Source organism: Watersipora subatra, chromosome 9 (genome assembly GCF_963576615.1).
Source record: "Watersipora subatra chromosome 9, tzWatSuba1.1, whole genome shotgun sequence".
In the NCBI taxonomy this organism is placed as follows: Eukaryota; Metazoa; Bryozoa; class Gymnolaemata; order Cheilostomatida; family Watersiporidae; genus Watersipora; species Watersipora subatra.
Genome location: NC_088716.1, coordinates 46,686,543 through 46,709,936, shown reverse-complemented (window position 1 = coordinate 46,709,936; position 23,394 = coordinate 46,686,543). Strand labels below are relative to the sequence as shown.

The following is a 23,394-nucleotide window of genomic DNA, read 5'->3' as shown; positions in this document are numbered from 1 at the left end:
TTTCTATTAATTAAAATAGAAAGTTTACACTAAGATCTCTCCACTTCTCAAGAACAATGCAATTTAGTAGTGAATGAGGAATACTTCTTCATTCTGCAACAGTGTCAGCCATTTGCAACATACGCATTTTAGCAAAGTCATCCAGTTTACTCCTAGTACACTTGGTATGCAGATTAAGGCCACCGTTACGGTGTTTATGTAGATAAAAATGTGTTTTCTACGCTTTGTAGAGACATAATCCCATGAGCAGATGGTCATAGTATATTTAGTTCCTGGGTAAATCTGTTCAGAATACATGGTTCAGATTACATGCAGCAGAGAGGGAATAAATCTTGAAATAAAATTTAAAAAAAAAATGAAATCTCACTCTGTCGCTCATGGTGGTCAAGTATAAAAAAACTTGTTTATTTTAACTTGACTAAAATCAGTTGGGTTCAACTATCGATGGTGGATTTAGGCTAGGTAAACCAGGAAGTATTAATCAGTAAAGCTATACAATAATTTAATATTAAATACATTTAAAATTTGAATGGTGAGTTCATATAAATCTGTATGCACTATTGCCGGTTTTATGTTGTAAATAATGTTTTCTGCTTTTTATTTGTATTCTGCTTTATTTGTTTCATCATTTGCATAACAATCTTATTAATTCATATTCTTGCTTTGATATAGATAACTTTGGAAGCAAAAGTCAGGTTATATTAAGACAATTTATTATATTAAAATGGAATAAAAGAGTAGTAGGGCAGCTATACAGACTGGAAATATCACGTAATGTGAGTTAGTTTTCTCATTTGTGCAGTGTAGTGTGGAATTAGTAGCATGAGATCATGGATGTTAGTTGTCCGGTGCATTTGTTTAAATAGTAATAAATATTCGTGGAACTTGGTCTACAAGAGTGTCTGTTATCAGCGTCACAGGAGTTGTATTTCTACTGCTTAGTTTGCTCCCCTAGACAAATGTGGGCGCTATAACGCAGGTGTCACGTTTGAACAGTGATAAGCTGGGTGGGCATTGTCAGTGATCTACATAGTGACTATCAAATGCTATCACTGGGTTCGAGGGAACAATGATTGAGTTGCACACAAAATTCTAGCACAAACAGCATAATTTAATAAAATGGTACCAAAAACTTCATAAAATAATCAAAATTGGAAAAATCCAAACAATTATATAATATAGCATAAAATAGGTCAATTGTACAATATCACATCTTGAATAAATAATCACAGTAATACTTTATCATTTCTAGTTGAGCATGCTGAATGTGTGGTGTTAGGTTCGAGGTAAAACATCTATATCTACCTCTCACTTTTTACCATACATAACTCTATTGCAAGCTGTTACTGAAAAGCTCATTCTATTAGGAAGAGATAAGTCAACTCCAGGTGTTGAATTAATGTTGATGACATTGTGTGATCACTCGTTGACCTCTACGATCAGCGGGGCTTCGTACTGGCTGTGTCGAATACCGAAGCTGAAGTTAGGAGCTTGTCTCTTATTGACGTATACCTGTAAGAAGAAATATCGACGCATAGTTACAAGCCGTAATGAATACAAACAAACCTGTTCTAATAACTTCGGCATCAACAAAAGTTGCTTAGCAACGATGGTTAAACAAACACAGTCTTTGCAATCAATACTTGTGCTAAATACTGGCTCTTGATCATACTTAAGATAAAACTTAAGTAAGACCCGCTATTCAGCATTTGTATAAACCCTCTCACTCTACCTACCGCATTTGTACTAAAATATATCTGTGTAATTCTTAAATTCAACATATCGATCAACTCCGTAATTCAACAATCCGCTTTAGTCGAAAAAGGTTTGCTGCTATCGCTTTTATATCGAAACAAAAAGAAGCCAACGAACGATTAGCTTTGTAAAATGAAATATTCAATTGTTTTCTATAGTTCTACAATATGATGATAGTAGAAACACTTTAAATTAACTTGTTGGTATGTTGTATAGATATGTACTTACCCTCTCTGGTGAGTGAGCTCCGGGTCCAGGCTTTTGTGTGCCATCTCCTGGCATGGTGTTACGGCTAGTCATACTGTATTGTGGGGACTTGTCTTTGTATATCTGCGGCGCGGTCACATTGTAAGCTCCTGGGCCAGGTGTCTGCAACAGATCAGGATGAACAACATCAGGCTAGTTTCATTTATACTGTAAAGTTTGTAAACCAAGGTTGTTTCATAGCCTTTTAATTGACTTTTAGAAAATCACTTCTTGTTACTATCCTAAATTGTATTGCGTTTTGTTGGCAAAGGTTGTGGATTATAATGATTTTAGAACAGCATGTGGCTAGCAACCTCAGTGTATAAGCTGTTCTCAGCCAGCCATTGACTAACTCACACGTAAAATCTTTCTCTCAGACGAAGTGAATTCATTGCTAATGAGCTCAATGGTTTAAATAACATAAACAAACAAAGAACTTTAAGAAAGTTCATTGAATGAGTGTTTAAATTGCTGGCTAGTTCTCTATGTAGGAACACAAATGTTTTCAGTTTTGATAATAGGTGAGTTATTTGAAATAATGTTCAAGCTTATTATGATTGCCAGGAGTTAATGGACAGGCATATTATGGCAGCGCTCGACCTCTTACTGTCTAAATAAATTTTGAATAGACAGTAAGATTGACTGCTTATTAAAAGCTTCAATATACAAACCTAATTGATACCCTTGCGGTTCCCACTGTATCTCAACACGACATCGAAGACCTCCGTGCTTAAAAAAACTGCCATGAACTGTTCTGACCTCTTAACAGGATATGTGACTCACTCGCTAACAGTAACAGCTTTATATAAAGGATAAAGTTGTAACTCAGAGTTGAGTAGTCAGTATGCCAGACTTTAGCTACTTCAGTAGTGAGTAGTTTTGATCAAACATAATGTCTATATTCTAGAAGCTAACATCAACCAAGCTTTAGATTGCTTTTCCTAAAACCGTCAGGATGTATTTGATGTTCTTCCTTAGAGCCTTAAAGAGGCTGGAAGCCTTTTTGAATGACGGAACTAGCCCGCAATACTGAAAGATGCAAAGCTGGTTATATAGGCGCTCACTCATTCACCTACTAAATTGGTACCACTTGTAGAGATACATAATGAATTGTTTAATTATAACTGGTCAATGATTTGTTTTGGTAGCCTAGCAACAGCAGTGCTAGCTGAGATTGATAACTTCCCATTATCATTATATCCACAACTCAACTTGCTATTAGATACAGCACTAGCTTGATTTATTTTTACCAGTGATCACCACACCCTCTGAGAATACATCGAATTACTCTTTAGATGTTTGGAGTCATATATAGAGTACATGTAATAGCATGTGTAGTAATAGTTTTACATACAAAACTGGCTTGTTATCAGCTAATGAACTACTGGTGCTAAACAATACCACTGACTACCAGACACCCGTCACTAACTACCAGACCTTCTTCACTAACAACCAGACATTCGTCATTAACTACCAGACACCCGTCGCTAACTACCAGACATCTGTCAACAACTGCCACGCACCGATCATGAACTACTAGACATCTGTTACTAAATAGCAGTGACCTGTCACTAATTATCAGAGAAATGTCATTAACTACCAGACATTTCTCACTAACTACCAGACACCTGTCACCGACTACCAGACACCTGTTACTAATTACAAAACACCTGTCACTAAATACCCAAGACCTGCCACTAATTACCAGAGACATGTTGTTAATTACCAGACACCTGTCACTAACTGCCGAACACCTGTCTTTTAGCCTGTTCTGATCAACTCTGATTAGACAGGATCTATATTATCACTTTGGGCTTACCTTTTTCAAGTCTTCATGAAATCCGCCAATCTTGCTTCTTCCAGTTAGTGAATATTGGGGAGCCTGGGTTTTACCACTCTGTTTAGTGAGTCCAACCATTCCTGGGAAAAAGTAGACTTTTCCTTTTTATTTAAGTTATAGTTATAGATTCCTTATTAAGCGTGTAGCAAAAATCTGTTTGTATACTAATAGCTGTACGAATTTGTCTCTGGCTAGAACCGTTTAACACTGTGATATTATTAGTAAGTGATAGCAAAAAAGTCCCATTTTATAAGCTTGTTCATTTAATGTTAAAATATACATTTAGGCACCCAAAATATTGTTATTTGGGCTTCACTTTATATGTTTAAAAATTAACAAGATTCCTGTTTTGAAAGAATTTTTGTTTTTCAAACTGAAAAACTCCACTTATTTAAATAAGCTTTATGGAGTACAATAGTGCAAAAAGAGTTCAACAAAAAATTGTAAACATGTAAAATAAAACAATATTTTACTTTGATATCATATACTAACCAAACTAATCAAACTCATGAATATTAATTATTTGTAAAGCAAGAGATAAATTGGTCATATTTAAATAATGTAGTAGTTTAGCAACCATGATGTTTCTTCAGGTTTCAAAAAAATAGTTTCGTACCTGGTAAAGTATAACTATTGGCAGCGGGGGTATTGTCCGACCTCCTGTTCCTATGTCTAGTACCAAAGCTATAAGCTGGATGTCTGTAATACCCTGTCTGACCTGTTGACTCTGGTTTGTAAGATCCTGGACCAGGAGTTTTGAAGCTATTAAAATGTAAATCAAAATTGTCATTCAATTTCTATCAATACCGCTTCAAGTTGAATACTCCCCAGTTTTGTTCATGACCTGCCAACTACTAATAACAATATTTTATGGAGCATATTTTGTGCATAAGTTTGTAGAAGAGAATACTTCTTATCTTGAATTGAAGGTTTAAAAGAATCTTAAATGCAATTTTGTATCAATGTTTATTTAAACAAGTAGCAAATTATTTTTATTTGCAAAGCACGTTAGAGATATAACTTTTGTATACCATAGTACAACATTAAAATTGGTAGTCTTTAATTAATTGTCCTGAAATGTATTCAACAAACAGTTTTCAAGAAAGCAAAATGGCCGTGCTTAAGATTGCCACTTTTACAATTCTTTATAGTTTTCATAGATGTATTAAAATTCAAATTGAAATATAATATTTATAAATATGTTTTATTGATTTAACTGAAATATGAGTTGAAAACAATTAAAAGATCTTTGCACGCGTCTTGAATAGGAACTTCTACAATCGATTAACTAAATACATCTATAGACAATCGATAGCTCCAACGCACAGACTACACTCAACCAAGTAAATATAGCAAATGGATTGCGACACGAAACTCTTTTGAAAAGCTATATAAATATTTAATCTGGCTATGCAGAGGATTGACAACATGTTTCTTGGATGGCTTGATAGATTTAAGCGCTATATATCACCATCACAGTTGCTGCTCCAATAAATCTTGTCATACTTTTTAAAAAACAAACAATATTCACTCTTGTTGGTTTTAAAAAACTTAATTGCTAAAGTTTTTGGTGTCTGTTTTAGTCTTTTACACAAAAGAGAATGGCTGTTTAGATGTGTTCTAAGTGCGTTTATCAATAGGTGTGGTTGACTAATGCGCAGAAGCTTTAATTACTAGTATAACTACATGTATATGTTAATTGTTTCAACAAAATGAACTTTCACATTAAGCAATGTATACATTAGCAACACACTGGTAGTAAAAAATTGTTTTCTCATTCCAGCTTGAGATGCCAAATCAATCTAGTAAAAACTTCATGTTTTTTAAATATTTTTGGCTAACTCAAACAACTCTATGGTGTGTCGACCAAATACTATTTTTGCATAAAGGTTTTATTATATATTATTAATTATTTTGATAACGTTTAACATAAACGAATACATTACACAAACTCAGCCAAGCTTGATAATCATTAAAAACAATATATAGGTCAATATCATTGTAGTCTAATTGGTAAATCATCCGTAACTTTGTAAAACTTGTTTTATTAGAAAGTTCTTTGGCATTTATTATCAATTTTTAATATTTGAATAGCAATTCAGTAGAATGCTGATAACAAATCTTTCAAGAACTGCATATCTAAGCAATCTTTTAGATAAGGCAATGCATCAAAAGAGCCGTTCAGAAACAAATAGCAAAAGAGCGCATTACTTATGTCTCAACCGACTAACATTGAAAAAGAATAAAATTTTCTATTATGTTTACCAACCTGGTCAAATCTTTCTTACGTCCATATAGTGAATAATGAGGTGTGCCATCCATGCCATCTTTGAATATCTTAGCATTGGGTAAATAAGCAGGACCTGGACTACAGTCGTCTGCAAATTTGCCATGCCGTACGCCAAAGGGATATGCTGGACCTTTGTAATGTACACTTCTAGGATCATGTCTTGGCTGACCAACTAAACCTGGCAATGCGTAGCATGGTCCAGGACTGCTGTACATAGCAGCAATTGGTCCTCGAGGTTTCGTATAGTTGTAAACCATTCTTGCGGTTGACTTGAATCTGTAACATACGATGAAGCTTATAATCAAGTTTATAAATAATCAAGCATAAAAATTAACAAAACCAAAATAATTTAAAGGCTGAACGCTTTCTCACATCTTAACATGGTTATGGGCTGACTACATTAGACATGACCAGCAAACATCTTAAAACATGGTGGCATCACAATCATTGTGGAAGACTGAAGATGTTAAGCACCTGTTTAAAACAAATTTACTTACAGAAAGTTGAATTCAGTATTGTTTCTCTAACTTAAGTTTCAGTGTTTTCAAACCGACCTCCTAGTATAACACCGATTACTTAAAATGAATATCTGTCACTCAGAGGATGACACTTTTGTTGTAGCACAACAGTTGTCTATATTAGAAACCACGGTTGCTAGCCACGTGACCTTACGTTATAACTGACTCCAATGCATACGCTTTTAATAAAGAAACTAAACTGATTTAGCCTCACGCTAAAGCTTTTATTTATCGGTGTGAGAGTTTTGGGTGTACACCAGAAGAACACGTGATGCTAAGGCTTATTTTAGAAAATTCATTGTACATTCGATAGTTCGTGGAGCATACCTGAAGCAAATACTATAATTGTTGACATCTAAATGGCACGCCAAGCCAAACCAGGAGAGCCTAGAAAAGTTGTACGTTAAATGAACTGTTTGTTTTAGATGCACAATATATTTTCAAGTTTGGAATATGCAAAGAGATCAAGCCAAAATTAGAAGTGTGAGATGAAGAGTTTTCTCGTAATATTTTATTATGCTAGACACTAAAGCAACGATGTTAAATGGTCATTGAAAATATAGGCTTGTAGATATTTATTTACTGCAGGTTTGATAGTATTTTTTGTTGTTGAAAGTTTGGTACACTGCTCAATTTTATTACCATTATACGCGGAGGCAGCAATACAACAACGAAGTTCTTAATAGGTTATGTTACTTAGGCCCTAATGACTATTTATTTGTAAACCTTGTAAATTTTTAGAATTAAACATTGTTAAAATTAACTTGGCTTAGCTACATTCATGTCTTGAATAAAAGTAGTTCAGTGAGCTTGATTACTTCTGTGTAGTCGTCACAATCTTCAGGCATCATCAAACAATTAGAGTATCGAATCATTATGTTAGGGAGAAAGGACAAGCTAGTGTCACAACTTGTTTTTCATAGAATTAATTCTAAAAAGATCTGTGTGCACTGGTCAAAATCTGAACGTTATTTATATTCATAAATATTTTAAATAGGTATTCGTCAAATGTTTAGTCACTCACCAAACAGTCATATAGAAGTTATAACATACAGTATGATGCTATGTAGCATCCAATAACATACCAACTTTTGATATTTATAGTCAAGAAACAATGAAAACATGTTTCATTATGGTAATTATTGTAATAAACTTTTACCTCCAATGGATTGTTTATGATACTAGAGGATTCTTTCTGATAGAAGGTATTGGTTATTGGCGTTAAGCACTATGATGCACTACCTCTAGCTTGAGTTATGTTAAGGTTCAAGTTTCTTCGGGCTTTTAGGTTTTACATGTTTTATTTAATGTTAATAAAAAACACAAAAAACCACCTAGAAAATCATAAACATTTGATTTATTTTTTAGCTGGTTGCTGTCACATCTCGTGTAGCCTCCATTCTGACCTGCTACCCCATTTAACAAGAATTTCGAGTGAACATTTAATCTTTTATCAAAATTTTAGTATATTTAGGTTTGGAACCATAATGCGTGTCTAATGAGATTATCAACTAAGTATATAATCAGACTCGAACGGTGGTTTTTGACATTTTTTAACACAAGGTTTCAATTTGAATCCTCATAAATCTTAAGTATATTTAATACTTAATATTTCTTTTAATATATGAAGTGAAATATTTAAGTATCTGCTGGAATTGTAGAAGGATTATTGCGATAGATAGATTTAGTTCTATTTGTTCCAGATAGTTGATATTCATTCTAATAACATAGGTGATAGCTTATAAATATCTGATTGCTCATTCTTCTACATTCTTTATATTATAGAGTACAGAGCTTTTTTCTTTAACATATGGTGCTCTGGTCACCCAGCTTATCAAAGACTATGAAGATGATAGTGAAGTGAACAAACATCTAGAGAAGATGTATGTATTTTATAATAATCAACTTGTATGTACCCGTATTGAGACTTTCATTAAAAATATCAATTTATTTTGTATTGGCCTGAACATAAGTTTTTTGAAGTGTATGTATATGTACATATACAAAAGTTTGTGGAACAAATACCGGTTATTAAATTTACAGGGGCTACAACATTGGAATACGATTAATAGAAGATTTTCTTTCCAGATCTAACACAGGTGAGCATTCTGCTGTTTAGCTTTATACAGGATTACAAATTTTATTGGCTTCTGTGACAATGTAAAGCAAAAATATATGCTCAAGATGTATTATTTTGTGCAATGCTTTAAAACGACATTACGCATAATCTATTAACTTATGACCTAGCAACTATTCAAATGTTAGCAGAATCCAAAAGTGTCTTTTAAATTAAAAAAAAATTCATTTTTGGCATACACAAGCTACATATATATTGATGAATAATAGCTATGCAATCTTTGAGCGATTTCATGTAAAATAAATGTTTATAATTTTACTCTCAGTGCAAAAGTTGTGTAACAAAAGAGATTATGTTTTTCTATCACAGGAAATATTTCTTTGTAAATCTAATTGGTCGGTGTTGTTGATAATCCGGATGTGATACCAGAAGATAACTATTTGTAGATCAAATCAAGTATTATTTAATCCTGCTTTCTCTTTTTGTACGACGATAAAAAAATGTAACAGGCTAAAGCGGTACCAAAGTTATGAGTTACTTGAAGAAGCTTTAGTCATATATGTACTTGTAATTTAGCTGATATCAGCCGCATGCCTGTTCAAAGCTAGTTTAACCCCAGTGTATCTTGCTAGTAGAGTTCCATATCTAATGAACCATATTGATTTCATGTGACTTACCTGTTTTACAAGACTGATATTGCAAAGATTGGGACTATTTTTATATTAGCTCAAATATTTTCCAGTCTTACTGAGTGTTTCATAATGATTTTGTGGGGAGGTTTATGCTATAATCAACATTTTAAAATTTTAATACTTCTGTTGTTTTAGTCAAAATTTTCTCTACATTGAATGAGTTTTTAGGTTACTACACATAAGTGTTAAACTCTTTCATTTTTACATCACTCATCTGCAACTTGGTGACATTCAAGTGTTCTTGTTGGTACAGAGAGTTATTGCAGTGATTGCCTTTAGGCAGGTGCTCGGACTTTAGAGAAACGGCAGAAACAATCTCAAAGGCTGGATTTCGGATGTTTCTAAACATAGCTCCTACTGTAACCAATTGGAGCCCTTCTGGCGACACATTTTCTCTTCTTCTTGATCCAAACCCTCTCACAGAGTTTGTGGAGTTGCCAGAGGAAAGACAGAAACTTAACTATTCCAACATTCTATGTGGAGTTATCAGGGGCGCTCTAGAAATGGTGAGTTGTTCCTTGTATTTGTTAAATGCCCGACTTAGTTAGTATTATACAAAATCCTTACAGGCGATGAGGAAAAAAATCTCATGAGGGACAGTTAGTTTATTCTGCTCGCTTTCTTGTTTAAAATTTTGCACTGGATTATTATAGGTGCAGCTCGAAGTGCAGACATGGTTTGTTTCTGACCAATTAAAAGGAGACAACTCCACTGAGATGCGAATCAAATTTATTAGGAAGCTAGAAGATGCCGTTCCTGCTGGTGACGATTGACGTACCAAAAATTAAAAAATAATTCAATTATGTATGTGGTAAATTATTTACATATGGTTACAAGGTTTTTTCAACTGTTTATGTAGAGCTATTCCAGGAATGTTTATCTGTAGGAATTGATCACTCCATGCTCTTTTTGAATCCTGATTTGAATCGAGAATGATTTGAAAAGGTGCATGATAAATTTTACTTCAATGACCAACCTCAATGTTGTTTTTGTCACATACTGGCCTGCCACTGTGTGCCACGTTTTATTGAAAAGAACAAGGAAGTAAAATAGATGGGTAGAACTAATGATATCATAGGGTTTGAATAAAGGCAGATTCATTCCTTCAATGGTCATTAATTCTTGTCACAAAAACTTGCTTGTGTGTAGACAGCTTGACTTCGCTTTTTGCTCTCATATTTTGAGTTGTTTTGGAAGGATGAGTTTCAACAATGCTCACCAGTAGTCTGCAGTTGGTCAGTGAACAAATAATTTAAGACAGTTCTTCAGTAAATATATAACAGTTATTAATTAATACATTTGCTATTTACAATGTACAGAAATTACCAGCATATAAAAGTGTCTTTTCCTGGAGTATAATTTAAATTCTGTGGCAGACTTCAGGTAGAGTACATACTTTGTTGGACAGTAGAATATTGCAGCTTTGGTGTGGTCTAAAAATTTTGAGCTTCAGATGCTCCTTCTGAAATTTGCTTCTCTTAACAGTCAATGGAAAACAACTAAGAACCTAATCAGTCTTGGAAGGGTAGCATATGCTTATCCCCATTGCAACTGTACAACTGATTTGTGTGAAAATTGTAATTGCTCTAAGAAAACTGCAAACCAAAGTTGCCATACACTAGAGGTTGTGAACACGGTGCTTGGACCAGCCTTGAAATATTGGCACTTCAAAAAAAACCTTGGCTATTGGTGTCGGTGTGTCATTATGTCCAGAGTCGATGCCGATGGAGATTTCTACTTAATACAGAACGTACGTCACCGACGAACCTCAAGGCATCCAACATAGGCAGCAGATTGAGCAAAGCCATGTCAGAGGAGTCACTGAACCATGACTTTATAGGAATGGCATTATCTGCAACAACAGCAAGGTTGTTGATAACAAATGGCAATCATGTATGAAAAATGCAGCAAAACTTCTATTGATTAGCGACTTGATAAGAATAGAGGCAACCATTTCCATTTTAGTTAGTTTAATGATCTGATATTTCAAGCTATAACTTTGTTAGCCAATAATTTTACGTAACTATGTTTGTAACATATGTATGTAATGCATATGCCTGAAGGTGAGATGACAGGGATAAAAAATAATATTTTAGAATGGCACTACCTTAAAGGTTGACTTGCAACAAAATTCACATTACAGTTATTTAGTATCATAAGATTAATTATGTCTTACTCTGCTGTGTTGTAGGTGTAAAATATGTGGAAATGTGATTACAAGCTCTTAAAACTTAAAAAACGAACAGTTAATCGCAGCCACACGAGACCGCCGTAGTTTGGAATCTCTTTCCAAAACGGCTCAAATGGGACGTAGTTGTACAAGATGGCTTCTGTTTACACTTTCACGCAACCTCATTCGTCGAAATATTTTCACGAATATACTTCACGCATACAATAAAACCATGTCTATCGCTCTTACACGTCTATTTTATCGTCATTGTAATGCTGTCACTTTTAGCACTAATATCCTATAACCTACCGTAAAAATTCGTTTAAATTTTCAACCTTAGCTCGAAGGAGTACATATCATTGTCTGATAAACATGAAAAGCCTGTTGCTCACCTGTGATAATCGAAAAATGCTGCAAAAATTATTTGTGAAGTATTGGTCACATGATCAGATTACGACTAGACGATTAGACCAAGCCGAAACAAAACTTTAAAGTAGCGAGCATCTATATTTGATACGGGGTCTTCGGTAAAACCCGAAGTGTTGGTCATAAACTAGTGCTACGAGAAGTTTTATATTGAGCCTTTTATTGGCCTTTCAATTCACGTGAGAACATCACATGACAAGACAATAACCAAACTGTCTTGAATACGTCAGAGAAATAAACTGATTCCAATCTACGGCGGCTTTTTGTTTCTGAGCTTTTAAGAGCAGCTTGTAATCACATTTCCACATATTTGGCACCTACAACACAACAGAGTAAGACATGATGAATCTTTTGATACCAAATAACTGTAATGCAAATTTTGTTGCAAGTCAACCTTTAAGAATTGTTTAACAGAATGTTATTAGTCATTACATCCACTGAGACCTACATCTAATGTGAACGTATTTAGGTAGAAACTGATGTAGTTTACCTGGATACCCTCTGTAAGCACCAGGGGAATTGTCCAATATAAAGACACTCGTAAGGTCTGTATTAATCGCTCTCAAGTCTTTTGTATAGCTCCCGAACTCCAGGTTACAGTGCTGGAATATAACAAACATGCAACCAAATCAAACATGTTGTTGGTTCATATTAGTGCTGTTTGTCGATGCAGTTGTTCACGGGTTATCCAAACAGCAACAAGAGCATTTTATTATGGACACCCATATCTCTCTGTATTAACATCCAAAATTTTTGACACAGATTCTACTGATAATTCTGGAGTTAAACAGCTGCAGGAACCATGGACACGTAACATTAGCAATACAATGGTAGTGGATGCTTAACGTTTGTAATGAAACCTTGAACCTGCAAAAGGACATCTTAGACCGCAGGAGCCCCTGTCGATAATCTTATTCAGCAGTAAATAGTTATGTGAACACTGCACATCAAATATTACAGCAGAAGCCAGGTTTAAAAACTAAAACATCAAGGTTCCATCAATGTTCCAAGATACAAAAAAATACAGTTATAAAATTAAAAGCATGTTGAACACTGACAAACCAGCCGCTGAGTCGGACCTTGGTCGACAAGATAGAGTGACAAAGCTTCATCGGCACAAATACATAAAACTAAGTGCAAAGGTAACTGTATATACATGTAAGTATACACTGTAACACCTAAAGTTGGAAAGTGAAAGGCAGGAGTTTACCTGTCGGTAGTATCGGCGGTTCAATAAACCCCTTTTTGCATCGAGCTTTTCAGCTACAGCTGCGCCATATATCTCCATGCTGGCAGTGAATATAACGAGGTCATACCATTGGCTGACGACATCCAGAAAATAATCTACATGAGGTCTTTTATGCACAAAGAAACGTACAGGATGGCGATCTATAGTAATCTGTAAAAGGTAGCAAGGCACTGAATGTTTGGCCAACAGAACACATGTTCAGTTACATAACCAAATTGATGCTACTTCAGTTTTTTCTTCAAGAACAGACGACTCCGTTGATAAGTGGCACTTCTTCAAGACTAACAGCCATGCTAAAGGGGCAACATAATACATGAAAGAATGGAGTAGCTAAACATATACATATGATAGACTAGTTGAATGCAAGGCATTGCCCAAGTAATAAAGTCTTTGCACAGAAAGCTTATACATGTATTTATTTAACATGCATGACTTTTACCATCATAACTTTTAAACTTCATATTATGAGAAAAGTGTTTTGTGTAGTTCAAACAAATTATATAGAAAAACTAAAACAACTGTAAAGGTGTTTAAATGTTAAATAATTAGCAAGTAAAGGCTAGATAAGGTATGATCTGTTACAATAAAAAGTGAATTGATACTGACACAATTAAAACGAACTGATGAAACAAAATCAAATTTACAAATGTGTTGAATTAATAACATAGAGTACATATAAGTGTGTGTAAATATCTTTTTACTGTTGCCACAGAAGCTATTAATCAAAATTTTGAATTTGACAAGACTGGCACTTCTCAACAGTCAATACTGGCACAAATGGAAAAATGAGCTATGGAAATTAAATACATCAGTTTAGCACACGAGGGGACTTTGTCTGATTGAACAGAGAAGGAATGTAGAGACAATTTCAACTTGAGAAAGTTCATGTGAACATTTTTTAGTTTTACAATTTCTGGCAACCGCCATTCGCAATGATCGAAAATTGAAGACTGAAATTGAGCCATTACAGTTGCACTGTAACAGAACATTTGAAATTGAAACGACACAATTAAAAATTGAAAAAAATAATGGATTTTGACATAGCTTTTTAAAAAATTTCACAAGAACAACATACGCAAAAGGTAATATTAATTCATAATAAAATGTAAATATTTAGCTTTAACCGTGATAAGGATAACATAGTTGGACTAAATAAGATAATGATGGCTTAGCCTCGCAGTTAGGTGTGTGTATATTTGCAATTGCAATCGTCGGGTGTTCAATTCCAGTACGATGGAGATTTTTCATAGCAAGAAGTTAATTGCTACAGCTGGACACGTAAGCGCCACAAAAGAAAAACTTGGATATACAGTCAAACATGGATAACTCGCCCACGGATAGCTCGAACACATGGTTAATTCGAATGGTTTCTTTGGTCTGTTCCCACGTAATGATAAATTGCTATAGATAACTCGAACTCAACACTGTTAACTCGAACTGTTTTTTGCCTAACGGCTACCGAAACGGTTATTATCGCTTTAGAAAATCACTTTATTCCAAGCCATAGAGGTGAACCTCAACTTTTCGTAATTCATAAGCATCGTTATTACCTCCATCGGCAAAATATTTTTGTCAACGACTTTTCTAAAGGTTTGGTGAAATTTGATTTATACCAAACATCCGCTTAGCGATCGCCCTTCGGAAGCAAGGTAAAGTGAGGTAATCTTTGCATAAACTTCAAGAAAAATTGGCAAAATTGATCGTGGGTAAAACGCTCAAAAAAAAAAGATGTCATTTCTTTTGAGCATTTCAACAACGATCAAGTTTTGCCAATGTCAATCTAAAAAATGTCCTGGCAATAACATCACCTCAAACAACAAACCAATCTCAAGTGATAGAAAAATCTCTATACTTTTTGATAAAAAACGTTTTAAACTTTACATTAGAAGCATTTAATTTGAAACAAGCCATTTGTGCTTTTGATTTATATTATAGTTGGTATATGTACATGTATCTACTAATAAATAAGTAAATACATGGACTTGTGACAGGGCTCTGATAACTTGAACGCTCTGATAATTCGAACACTTTCGCTCGGTCCCGTGAAGTTCGAGTTATCCATGTTTGACTGTATATATATATAGATTACCAAGTCTTAGATACCATAGCTATACTATTGCCACAGAAGACAAACATAGCAGCATAAAGTCATGTACAATCTTTACTATAATGAGAGCTGTACCGGCCATCTGTCCAAAGCCATGCTAAGAGAGTTGGGGAAAAAATTGCCTTGCAAGGGAATCGAACCCGACGCAAGAGATTTAAAGGCACACATGCTAACCACTACACCATTTGTTTGCTGAACCACTTTACGGGTAAATTATGCACATACTGAATACTCATGATGATCTCTCACAGAGTATGGGACTGGCAAGCGTATTAAATATTATAATAATAATAATAAATGTATATATATCCTTACAAAAGAATTAGTTTGACATATCGGCGTAAACCAAGCATGACATGCTATACCTGCACCAAGCAAACAGTACACTTTATCTGTATAAGACATAATATGCTATACCTGCACCAAGCTAACAGTACACTTTATCTGTATAAGACATAATATGCTATACCTGCACCAAGCTAACAGTACACTTTATCTGTATAAGACATAGAGTATGCCATATAGATAGATAGCACAAGATAGGTGTGCACAATTTTTTAATTACACTTGAAATAAGCAAATATTTAGCTTTTTGACAACAAACATCTAGATTCTAGAACAACTTGAAAGCTTAAAAATTTAAATCAAAAAAATTAAAACAGTTAAATCTTTGAAATTTCATAGAAACTTACTCTAAGCACAAAATCAGGAGGAGTGCCTGGCTTAACTGTCTGCCGCATCACTCCATCATGATGAGAATGTATGAGCGTCTCATCCAGATCGAGGACGAGGGTCTTTCTATTCACTGTACCTGGGCATACGTATATATATACACCTGCGCACTCACGTACATGTCTACACCTACTGACTATCATAACTGTATACCAACATATTTCCTCGGTAACTTCTACATGAAGCGCAGCCACTGTCACAAGGAATTGCATGCACCTGTTGAACCAATATCGATGAGCAATTAGATAAATTATAGCGATGAAGTAGGCTCGACATATGTGGAAAAACACAATCAGTGAATTGTAAAAATTGAACCAATGCAAATAGTAAAAATTGATGAAATGATCAAACGCATCGTGACGAAAAGCTCAAATTCATCATAGGGTACACCGTACACCGTTTATATGATGATACAAAAATAAGCTGTTTACTGCCTCAAAAATATTATTGGACAACAAGACAAGACTGCGTATTCAAGCTGGAGAGAATAATTAGAGAACTAAATTCTAAACCAACAGCTAACAAACAAACAGACAGATGCTTTGGAGGAATTGAGCAATAGACCTCTTATTACATTGTTTACTAGTAAGCTATGTGATTTTATTTGAAATAGTGTTTTACAGTTGATAATCAATATGGTCTAATGGATGCAGCGAATCTGCAAACGAAAATGCATATCAGACATTCTATAAAGATGCAGAGCAATGCTTTACAAACAAAATGAGTTTTTAACATGAAAGCACTGAAAAGCTGTCCAACAAAAACAAGCGGTTCAAATCTGAAAAAGGAGCCGGATATCTGTTATAACTGTAACTTTGTGTAATACCACGGACTTTAACCAACAAGCTGATTATGAAATTACTACCCTAGAGGTCATTTGATGACAATGCTGACTACACTTCAACAAAATAAATTGTATATATGTTATATAATTGCACACGTGACAAATTAAATACAGATATTAGATACAGACAAAAGTGCAATCGGAACATAAAATTATCTCCTGGTGGGATAATTTAGGGAATGCTCATTATTGTATACCAGTTACTGTAAGGTTATGCATGGGGCCTACTGTCTCCGTCAAAGTTCTCCACTAGATACCATTCAATAAATACACAGGGACCTGAGACTTTCAATCTCATGAATTTTTAATATTAATCTTAGAGTTAACCGATTAAACCAGTTTCTGACTGATCTGTGAATGACTGTTACACCTGGCATAAGTTAAGTTTAGAATTTGTATATCATTGTATTATTATTATTTATTATTTTATATCACTGTAATATTATCTCTTATTTTATATCATTCAGTGAAACTTCTTAATACTTGCCAAACTCGATTTTAGTTATTTGTCAAAATTGATGAATTTTTTAATCACAAACAAAAATTCTTGATATTTTCTTAGCTTACGACATATATTCATAGTTCTGGCCGCAGTGGGATAAATTAGACCCTCAAATTAACAAGACTTTAATGTTTGCATTTCGAGGATAAAAAGAGAAGATCTTTTGAATTCAAACACTTTCTAACAAATATAATAACAATGATCTAAGATAGTCAAGATTTTTTCATTAATGCTGGTAAGCATTGTATCACAGAATGTTGGGGTTGTCCTCTCTGCAATTATTCGTAGTCTATGTGCACTGTAGACCAAGGGCATCACGAAGCTACTCAGATACATATATGTCGACAAACATTGCAGCGATAGAATTTTCTCGATATTTCACAGTACATCCATGACAGTCTGTGCAATGTGTACCACTTCGGCTATGGTGATTGGCTGTCACGGATCGCTTGATCTATATTTCTGTTCAGGATAGTTGCTGCGGGGCGTGTGCAGTGTTTCGTTTCGGCAACCGTGTTGCATAACAAAAACGCTATGCTGTAGATTATAGGCTATCGTAAACCCGGATGGGTTTGTGATAATGTGAACAACGCTATCATAGACAATCACTACCCTAGGACACTTATGTATTCGCGGCATCTAACGTTCGCATTTTCGCGCAGTCATCCTCTTGCGAAAATTTCATGAGCGAAACTAAACTATCATAACAAACGAGCGAAAACGCGAAATTAAATAGCTTTGTTCATTGGTATTCCCAATAAAATCTTCATATTAGAAATGCAGGTAACCTTTGTGTGTGGTTGGGCTCATTGGGCAATTTCTGCTAGACTCAATATAGTTAATACGCCGACTGAGCAGCGTGGCAAAGCAAATTGAAATAACAAGTTCTTTTGGAAAAGCAGGCCTGTATTCCCTGGTTGCAAATTGGGGCAGCTAATATTAGGCGACTAGTTATGAGCATCTGGGGGTTTGGAGGGGCAGTATCAGCCCCCTCTACAGGTTTATTTCATGTAGGGCCTCAACCGGGCATCTCACGTAAAGTTTTAAAAGATTTGATTGGAAAGTATAAACATTTTTTCTATTATTTGAGATTTGTTTGTTTTAGGTGATGTGACTGCCAGGACGTTTTCAGATTAAAATAGGCTAAACTTGACCGCAGTTGAAAAGCTAAAAAAAAGACATCCTTTTTCTTTTGAGCGTTTTAACAAAGATCAATTTGGCTGATTTTATTTTAAGTTCATCCGAAGGTTTTTACTCTTTCGTTGGGCCATTGCCAAATGAATGTTTGGTAAAACTTGACCTTTTGCAAACCTTTATAAAAGTCGTTAACAAAAATATTTTGCAGATCATGATAATAATGACGCCCAAGAACTATTAAAAGTTAACGTTTATCTCTATGGCTTGGAATAAAGTGATATTCCACAGCGATAAAAACCGTTCCCGTAGCCGTTGGGCAAATAACTAGTTAGAGTAAATGATGTTGAGGTCGAGTTATCTAAAGCAGTTTATCATTGCGTGGGAACGGACCAAACGAATCCGTTCGAGTTAACCATGTGTTCGTGATAAAATTTTACATTTTATCCAAAGGCGAGTTCTCCGAGTTTGACTATACTTAACCGCCAAAAATTCCTATAAAGTTGGGGCGGCTCAGCCGGCCAGCCGCCCCAGGGAATACGGGCCTGTGGAAAAGCCAAGACAAATGAGGAAGATGATGATATTAGTTTAGTCACTGAATTTGTAACTGATGAGGATGAAAGTCTGGTATGGAAAGTCATAAAATTAAATAATAATTATTGTAGCGATGAATTTTATTACCAACCAAAAACAATAACAACCTTGAGCCATGGCCACCGCTTGCTATAAATACTTGAGATATAATATTGGTGCCACATCAGTCACGGCGGCAAGGACCTCGACGTCATGGATAGTACAAGAAACCAATACCAGCAAGCGATCAAGTTGCATTGTCGATCTCGCCCACACATTTCTACCCGCGGTTCACAAATACAAACTAGTCCCAAATTGAAATTTTTTTACTAGTGAACTGGACCTGAGGAATCTAATGTTTGTTTTACTGCATTTATTTTCACATCACTATATTTCCGCACCCATCAGATCCACGAAATTAAGTTGCAGCGAAATTTTACTCTGTACGCTACTCACAAAACTAAATACTAGGGAAATATAAGTGTCCTAGGGTAATACAATAAGGGATTACTACTGATATACCGCGATACAGTGTGTAGCAACCAGCCTTTAGGTAATGATACCAAAAAGAGTCAGTCACGTAACAGTGAGTCAACTAATGTAACGTATGAATGAATGATTACGATAGCTGGTTGAGACATAACAGATGATCAATGACATAATAGTTTCAGCCTAGATGATAAGTTATAGAGCTCAGTCTATTCCATTAGAAAAACCCGATATAAAAAACCTATATCGGTTTAATAAGGAGCATCATTTGAAAAGTCGACTAATTTTCATATATCGACAAAATTCTGACACAGCTGTCACCTAACAAAAACTTTGCGATTGTCTTGTAAGGTCATGGATTGTCAGAGAATACGTAGAAACATTGAACTTAACAAAAACGTCATCAAAGAGCATGCCTTACCTATTCTGTGAATAGATAAAGGTGAGAGTGGGATCATTTCATATCGCACTGTCTGGTGCTGTATAGTCTGCAACAAATGTAAATATTCCAATGATTATAATTAGGCATTGGTCGAAGCTGCATAGCCTAACAAAATGAATTTTTTTTTCAAGAAGTGAGTATATGACCATGACCACGAATGGGAGAGCACTATGCAATAGCAGCAACCACAGAATTCTTTGTCTTAGACAGACGATCATCTAAAAATATTGTTGTATACATACGGACGGCGCAATGAACAGAAACACTATTACTGCATGTGATGATAGAGTAGCAGCCATATGTAGTAAAAATTCGCTGCTAAACGATAGACTATGTAATAATACCGTAAGTGAAATGACTTACTGAGCGAATCTGCCGACGGAGACAATAACAGAGAAAACTCCAGATTTTGTATAGAACCTGGAAAATGCTTTTAAAGCCCATGGCACTGTAGCTGGTTAAACTCGGCACCTCGGCTACACTGCTGTAGCTGGTTAAACTCGGCACCTCGACACTCTGAAAGACTGTTTAAAGACTAACAGTCATCGCGAAAGAAAATCTGCAAAAATTAGCCATAAATAAACCTAACACCAACCACTCATAATGCATATACACGTATATTGTGTAGGTAAAAGCCATGACATAAAGCCATGTGAAGATTTTTTACTAGAGACATTTTAGAGCAAGTCCACTACTCATAGAATTTATATATTTATCAGAATAAATTGCACAACAATAAATGAAAAGTTTTCAGCTTAAAACTATCAGTGTCTACTGCTACTTATTATGTCCAGATGACAAAATAATGTTTGTCTATGCATTTGTGCCCGAGTATCTGACTACTAGAATTTTATACTGTTGAAATTTCTTTTGTTTGAACCTCTGCCTAAATATCTTATAAAAATTAAACAACAGCGTCCAAGGAGAATTAACATGACAAATCTTTCTAAAATTTTAAAAATTACATTTATAACATAATAATACCACCCAAAACCAACTGATAATACATACTTTTTACTGATCAATCACATAGGTCATATGTCAAAATCCGTCAAGGTTGACCTGATGCTCCAACTAGAAATGGGTTGCTAAAAACTCCTAAACATTTTGAAAAGCGATCACATTCTTTTAGGCTTAAATGGGTCTTAAAAAGTTGATGCGACTAGCTAATCCCTGGATATATGGGCATTGTCCTAATATAATCTAACAGCAATACAGAACTAGATCAACGCTGCACATAGCAAAAAACAGAAATATTCTACAAAACTGAGTTGCAGCCTGAATCTACTCCATTTTTGTTACATAGTTGAAGTCAAATATCTTTTGTAATACTTTAATACAGAAAGGTCGCTCTAACGGACAATTGATTGCTATTTACAGCAGACAATTGCATAAACTCTTATGCCATAAGGTAAACAAATCTTGAAGCTAAAATATTTCGCATCCAAATGCCGCTGCCAAAAGTTAATTGGGATGCTAAGACCGACGTCTCAGATCTTAAAATTCTTATAAATTTCAAACAATGATCCTGAAGGATCTGTTAAACATCATAGAATGCAAGAAGATGCAAGTATTAACAATCAACCTATGAACATTAAAAACAACATTCAATGGCGTTAGAAAAATATGATGCTCAAAAATAACTTCATGTCTGATAAAAATATATAAAATAGTACAGTAAATACAATAAAAGTACATAAAATTATAACCAGATCGGTGGTATACATGACATGTTGCTAGAACTTGCAACAATTAAAAAAATATTAAATCGTTTGACAAAAGTCTAAAGGTCTTCGTCTACTTATCAAATCGTAAACCATACTTTCCGCCATTTGTTGGCAATATTTGGCGAGCCAAATTGCTGATGAGTCTGCACCAATTACTTTAACGTGTCATCTTGTTAATTATTACGTAGCTTATGCTTTCAAAGTGAGCGGTCATCTATGAAAAACCTTAAATATTGCTACTATCATTCAGCAAAACAATCATTGAGGCTACATGTTATATACAAAATACTAACACATTATGGTCAATACATTGAGCTTGTAGAACAAAGTTATAAATAGTAAATGTAGTTGTTAGTTCTCGTAACTGTTTTTGCAAAAGCCCTTACAATGCTTCGCGAGTTATTTCTAAAAAGTTAATATTATTACCATAGTGATTAAAAGAGTATTAGAAGTAGAACTGCAATCGTCAATCTTTGCCAACTATAACCTTCAACATTTGTCAACTCTAAATTTTAACTTAACTTTTACAAAAAAGCCTATACTAAGAGTCTTATAGAATTACCTTTGTTAATTATATATTCTTTCTATTAACTTTGCAAAAGTAGTTAACTGTGAGAAATAACTTGACGAAGCAAATACTTTCAACCTCATCTGCAGATTTAGTTTTGTGTGAAATAATTAAACGAAGCAATGGGCTAGATGTAAGTTTCTTACGTTGTGATCTACGTTTCAAACAAAATTTTATGACAACCAGTATTCTAAATGAGCCTTTTTCAAAAAGAATAATTTATGTATGTAGGTTTATGTGAGCTCCCTAGAGCAGCTTAGATTAGGTCTATTATCATAAACAGTAAGCGTGAACAGAAAGAAACAGCTCAATTAGCAACAGAAGAGTGATGCACTGGTTGCAAATACGTTTGTAACCAACCCCCCTGTTGAACTTTGCAACAAATAAACATTGTAAACATAACCTTAATTGAATACGATGAAACAAAAACGATTACTCAAGTGAATGGATAAAGGAAAACTGCTAGATGGATGATCTATATTGCATCACAGTTGAAGGCAAAACTAGTAAATCACTGTACCAAATGAACCATATTTGACAACGATATAGCGTTGACGTGAACTGTTTGAAGTCAAAAATAAGATAGTTACGTCAATATAAAGCAAACGTATAAGAAATATTGTTTTAACTATTATCTTCATCGTAAAAAAACAATATCAGCGCCAACGCCAAAACTCGCAACGAATCCAAAACAAAACGTGAAATAGGTATAGCAAAGGCTTACTTGTAAAAAACATTAAACGCACACTTACCACGAATATACTAACTATTTATATCTAACGGTTTTTAAATAACTAAATGCTAAAAAGGAACTGCTGATTACCGAGTTTGAATGGATATCGGCAAAAATGACATTGACTAATGTCACGGAAAGTGACGGGTTACTACCTTGTGCTAGCATATAATTTGAAACAGTAAGAAAATTAGAGTGCACATTGAACAGACAAACAAATTGAATTTTATTCATACTCAATTCCAAAAAGTAATTTTGTTTAGAGTTATCAACATAGTGA

General features: G+C 34.5%; 3 protein-coding genes across 6 annotated transcripts; 1 reads left to right on the top strand and 2 right to left on the bottom strand.

Annotated features, from left to right (window-relative positions):
* Positions 1-824: 824 nt before the first annotated feature.
* Positions 825-6,772, bottom strand: LOC137403783 (ciliary microtubule associated protein 1A-like). Its single transcript, XM_068089821.1, has 6 exons — positions 6,660-6,772; positions 6,111-6,407; positions 4,458-4,603; positions 3,821-3,921; positions 1,984-2,124; positions 825-1,512 (listed from the first exon to the last, which is right to left on the bottom strand). The coding sequence occupies exons 2-6, from the start codon at positions 6,386-6,388 to the stop codon at positions 1,420-1,422; spliced, it is 759 nt and encodes a 252-aa protein (XP_067945922.1). The 5' UTR covers positions 6,389-6,407; positions 6,660-6,772; the 3' UTR covers positions 825-1,419.
* Positions 6,773-6,922: 150 nt separating this feature from the next.
* On the top strand, positions 6,923-10,527 carry LOC137404675 (trafficking protein particle complex subunit 3-like). The gene is made up of 5 exons (XM_068090906.1): positions 6,923-7,047; positions 8,435-8,532; positions 8,693-8,748; positions 9,698-9,924; positions 10,072-10,527. Exons 1-5 carry the CDS (start codon positions 7,009-7,011, stop codon positions 10,189-10,191), a joined length of 540 nt encoding a protein of 179 aa, XP_067947007.1. The 5' UTR covers positions 6,923-7,008; the 3' UTR covers positions 10,192-10,527.
* Positions 10,528-10,679: 152 nt separating this feature from the next.
* LOC137404674 (CTD nuclear envelope phosphatase 1-like) lies at positions 10,680-23,229 on the bottom strand. 4 transcript variants are annotated; one of them, XM_068090904.1, is made up of 8 exons: positions 23,205-23,229; positions 20,571-20,645; positions 20,450-20,537; positions 20,066-20,132; positions 16,063-16,181; positions 13,225-13,413; positions 12,505-12,616; positions 10,680-11,270 (listed from the first exon to the last, which is right to left on the bottom strand). In XM_068090904.1, the coding sequence occupies exons 3-8, from the start codon at positions 20,528-20,530 to the stop codon at positions 11,122-11,124; spliced, it is 717 nt and encodes a 238-aa protein (XP_067947005.1). In that variant the 5' UTR covers positions 20,531-20,537; positions 20,571-20,645; positions 23,205-23,229; the 3' UTR covers positions 10,680-11,121. The 4 variants fall into 4 exon arrangements, with proteins under 4 accessions (XP_067947005.1, XP_067947004.1, XP_067947003.1 ...); XM_068090903.1 differs by having other exon boundaries at positions 23,134-23,215; XM_068090902.1 differs by having other exon boundaries at positions 20,450-20,645; positions 23,134-23,215.
* Positions 23,230-23,394: the final 165 nt, after the last annotated feature.